The 5034-nt window shown below is 36.7% G+C and overlaps 1 protein-coding gene across 1 annotated transcript; it reads left to right on the top strand.

Annotated features, from left to right (window-relative positions):
• The first annotated feature begins 3321 nt into the window (after window positions 1-3321).
• Window positions 3322-4787, top strand: LOC141685845 (uncharacterized). The gene is made up of 3 exons (XM_074490923.1): window positions 3322-3800; window positions 3914-4147; window positions 4229-4787. Exons 1-3 carry the CDS (start codon window positions 3322-3324, stop codon window positions 4785-4787), a joined length of 1272 nt encoding a protein of 423 aa, XP_074347024.1.
• The last annotated feature ends 247 nt before the right edge of the window (window positions 4788-5034 follow it).

Raw genomic sequence — 5034 nt, 5'->3', positions numbered from 1 at the left:
ATTTGACATGACATTATCAATGGCACTATGCAGCAAGTGTCGTACCTTAGCATCCTTAGCAATCGATGAAATATCTTCAGCAGTGTAATCACTCTTCTCCTTTGGAACAGACTTTGCTGGTTCACCTACAATAGAGAGTTTGGTTGGCTTGTGTGGTCCTTCATTGATTCTGTCAAGGTATTCTGGATCTGTAGCTTCCAGAAACATAGACATCCTCACCTTCCATATGGGATATTCAGATGATTTCAGTATGGGAACTCTAATAGTCTCATATCGACTATGGATTTGAGTCTTTGGAGGTTCTTCAGTTTTGGTGGGTTTGGTTGGAGTTTGTTCTTCTTCAGACATGATTGTTTTTGGATCTTAAACTGTTTGTGTGTTTATAGAGCTGCTCTGTTACCACTTGTTAGGTCTCACACATTGTAGAAGGGGGTTGAATACAGTGTTTATCACAATCAAATTGAATATAAGAACACAGAAAATAGATTTTATTTAACACAATAAACTCTGTTACAATATGGAACTGCTCTCTCTCAGTGATGAACAACTTATCACGAGAGCTGCTAGGGTTACAATAAATAATAACTTCAATTATGATAACACATATAGTGTAAACCCTATGTCTGTGTTTATATACTACACAGTTACAAGATAAATTCTAATTGATATTGAATATGATTCTGCTTCCTAAAATATATCAACTAGTTATCTTTTCTTCCAAGTATTCTATTCTTTATAGAATTCCTTCTTCATGTATATCTCTTCTTGCGTTTGTCTTGATCTTCTTTCATTTCAATCAGCCGCCTTCCTTATCTGAAAGTTTACTTAAGTCCTGATATTATCTCCTGATAAATATCTCTTGATAACTTAAGTTCTGACAACTTAAGTTCTGATATCTTAAGTTCTGATTTCAGTATAAGTGCTGATTTCCAGTTAAGTAAGATCTGAAAACTAAACACAAATCATATTAGTCATGACATTATCAAATATATCTAACATATTTTTATCTGAACTTAAAGATACACTTATGCATGCTCACTGTGAACATAACATGACCAAAATTTAAGATGTTAAAGATGTATATATAGTCCTGTAACATTATAACATCATAACAAGTAACACTCTGGAGTCTGGACATCTATATTTTTCTGCAATTAACATACTCTAGATATTATATAATTCTATTTTTTATCATATAAATTTATTTATTATATATTATTATTATAATAATCGATTAGATTTCGGTTTTAGCGGTTCGGTTTAAATTCAAAACTGAAATTGGGCCATTAGTACCGATTTGATTTTTCGGTTTTAATTTAGTTCAGTTTTAATCGTTTCAATTTTTATCAATTTTCACACGTACTAGTACTAGTAGTTTATACTTTTTAAAACCTCGTGATCAGAGATGCACAAAAAGCCTATCAGGTCGGGCTTAAAAAACCCATTTTTTTGAAAACGGATCGGACCGGGCTTTTTTAAAAATCGTGCCGGCCGGGCATCCTAAGAAATATAAGGCCTGTTTTAGGCCCGCGGGCCATGCCGGGTTGGCCCAACCGGGCTTTATCCGGGCTTTTTATTTATATATTAAAAATATATTTTAATATTTTATAACTTGAATTATGAGTAGTTTAAATACCGGAGAAAATAATATCTTGATATAGGGTTAAATCTCAATATGGTCACTTAACTGAAGGGCACATATCAGAAAACACACTCAAGCTACCGGCGTCTCACTTGCACCACTGTAGTTGCAAGTAATGATAGGCCCGTTAGTCTTCATTGTTGACTTGACGGGAGACGTTACAGTCGTAACGGAAGTTACACGTGGAGTGACATGGCAACAGGTGGCGGTTTACGTGTACGCCAACTAAGCAGGAGGAATTATAATAGGGAAAAAGAAATATAAACTATCATAAAACAAACAGAGAGCAATTAGGTGTGAGTGGAGAATTGGGGAAAAAAACCCTAATCATAAAATCGGTCAATTGAGGGTTGGATCATTCATAAAATTGGTCGATTGAGGGCGTTTAGGAGTTGGATTACCAACCTACATCTTCAATCTCTACAGTAAAAGGTATGTCCGTGTTGTTTAATATATGAACTCATGTATGTGTTGAGACGTATGTATGTGTGCATTTGATTTTATATGTATGTAGGTGTATATTTATGTGTTATTTTGTATTTTCACAGCATGTCTACCACTATATATCTTCACCATAACGGTGATTTCACACCTCCTCCTACTGTCACTTATGTTGGGGGTAGAACTGAAGTTATTAAAGATTTTGATAGTGATTTGTTATCGTTTCGGGATCTTGAAGATTTTGCTGTAAAATATGAATATGATGTGAATGCTTTGGTATATTTTAAGTGTGATGGTCACAACTTTAAAGATGGGACTAGATTAATTTATGATGATGTATCTGTCAGAGATTTGGTAGCATTATCTAAGCCCTATGGTAGGATAGACCTTTATGTTGATCATTTTGACCTTGATGAGTTAGTCGATGTTCCACACACCCCAAAACAGAGTAATAAGATTGCTAGTGTTGTGGAGAAAATTGTAGAAGTAGAAACAGTTGGTGATAATAATGAAAAGGAGGAGGATGGTTTGAGTGATGACACGGATGATCCTGATGATCCTGAGTATGAAAATGTGAGTGAAAGTGAGGAATCAAATAAAGAGAGTGAAGTTCCTGATAATGAATGTGGAAGTGATGATGAGTTGCATGCTATAAGGGCCAATGCTAAGAAGTTTAAAGACAGCCTTTATAATGCTATGAATATACCTCAGAAATCTCCAAGTGAAGACTCTAGCTTTGAGTCTCAAAACTTGAGGTCTCTGTCATCCTCAAGTGAGGATGAGAATTCTAAAATTGGGTATGTAGGTCCACCTAACCCCAAGAAAAGAAGAGCATTTAAGAAAATTGGAGGTAGGGATGAGGTTCCAAAATGGGAAGTTGGGATGAAATTTATGAGCATGGCTGAATTTAGGGAGTCTGTGAGGAGATATGGTGTCCTTGAGAGAAGAGGGGTTCAGTTTGTTACTAATGATGGTAGAAGATGCCAAGTATGTTGTGAGGGAGAGTGTCCCTTCTACATGTGGTGTAGTAGGGATAAAGACAGTGAGACATGCACAATCAAAATACTTATTGACTCACACTTGTGCACTAAACCATACAGTAACAAAATGGCAACAACTAGATACTTGTGTGATTTGTTAGAAAGAACCCTCAGTGGAGTTGTAAGGAGATGGCTGAGACTATAAAAAATGAATTGGAAATTCAAGTTCCTAAGATAAAGATTCTTAGGTTGAGAAAAATGGCACTTGAAGGAATTGCAAACAGTCTTAAACAACATTATTCAAGGGTCAGAGATTTTGGTCATGAGGTGCTTCTTATTAATGCTCGCAACACTGTAAAAATTTCAACAACCAGATTGAATGAAGAGGATCCTGTCAAGTTCAAGAGGATATATCTATGCTACTTTGCTCTGAAAAGTGGCTGGAAGGCTGGTTGTAGAAAAGTAATAGGATTAGATGGATGTTTTCTTAAAACAGTTTGTGGTGGTCAGTTATTATCTGCTGTTGGAAGGGATGGAAACAACCAAATGTTTCCTATTTGTTATGCTGTTGTTGAATCTGAGAACACAGATTCTTGGAGATGGTTTATTTCCTTGATGAGGGATGATTTGGATTTAGAAGATGGCTTTGGATTGACAATAATAAGTGATCAGCAGAAGGGATTAGAAAATGCTGTGAATGAGCTCCTACCATCTGTTGAACACAGACTCTGCACAAGGCATCTTTGTGCCAACTTCAAGAAGAAGTAATGTTACTTACCTTACTCTTAAAATTCTTTACTCACTGTTTTTATTTCAAGTGTAATGTTTCTAATGCTTCCACTTATTTCAGGTTTAATACTGGGATTTTGAAGAGGTGCTTTTGGACAATTGCATTATCAACACACAAGGTGGCTTATGCAAGAGCTATGAGAGAACTTGAGAAACATTCTAAGGCTGCCCATGCACACCTGTCAAAGTTTGACCCCAAGCAATGGTGCAGATCTCATTTTGCAACCCATTCCTTGGTTGACAATACAAACAATAACATGTCTGAAAGTTTCAACAACTGGATCATCAATGAAAGGTACTTACACTTAACTTTTTTTAATGTTTTGTTTCCCCTGTACATGTAACTATTTTGATCACAGTCTATTTTGTGGACTAGGTTTATGCCCCTGCTTACAATGCTACAAGAGATTCACTATAAGCTGATGACAAGAATGACTACAAGAAGGGATGAGATGTTGAACACTAATCTCCAGATATGTCCCAGAATTAAGAAGAAATTGGATTTTCTAGTCACAGAATCAAGAAAATGGTCTGCTGCTTGGGATGGGGCCAAGAAGTTTCAGGTGAAGAGTGGAACAAGATCTGTAACAGTTGATTTGGAGAATGGAAGTTGTGACGGCAGAATGTATGATCTCACAGGCATACCATGCCATCATGCCATTGCTGCTATCCACTCAAGGAGGCAAGAACCACTTGACTATGTGTCTGAGTACTATAAAAGGGATAAATACCTTGCTACCTACAAATTTTCACTGGAAGCAATGAAGGGGGAAGAATATTGGGATTTCCACTCAACTGAAATAATGTTGCCACCAGATATTCCTAAAAAACTAAGAGGAAGGCCCAAGAAAATGAGGAGTGGGAGGGAGGTAGCAAAAGTCAAGCAACACCATCCCCTGGAGTTTTACTACAGAGGTTCACCAATAAGAGAGTAATGCATTGTAGTAATTGCAGACTTCCAGGCCATAGAGTCTCTAAATGCCCAACTAAGAAGTCTGGTGAGAATGAAGCTGCACCTGATGAAGAGGCAAGTAAGAAAAGAAAAGACAACACCACAGAACCTGTGAACAAGTCATCCAAGGAGAAGAAAAGGCAAAAGCTAGCTGTGAGAAGGCCTCAAAAAGGAATTAAAATTAATGAGCCACAAACTCAAAGCTCACAGACTGGTGCTAAAAAGGTAAA

The sequence above is a fragment of the Apium graveolens genome, chromosome 9, assembly GCF_009905375.1.
Source record: "Apium graveolens cultivar Ventura chromosome 9, ASM990537v1, whole genome shotgun sequence".
Lineage (NCBI taxonomy): Eukaryota > Viridiplantae > Streptophyta > Magnoliopsida > Apiales > Apiaceae > Apium > Apium graveolens.
This window is presented reverse-complemented; position numbering and strand designations above follow the sequence as displayed.

Coding starts and splice junctions, on each gene's coding strand:
- LOC141685845 (XM_074490923.1), top strand. CDS start 3,322: ATGGCACTTGAAGGAATTGCAAACAGTCTTAAACAACATTATTCAAGG. Junction 3,801..3,913: donor GAACACAGACTCTGCACAAG/GCATCTTTGTGC, acceptor CACTTATTTCAG/GTTTAATACTGGGATTTTGA. Junction 4,148..4,228: donor AACTGGATCATCAATGAAAG/GTACTTACACTT, acceptor TTTGTGGACTAG/GTTTATGCCCCTGCTTACAA.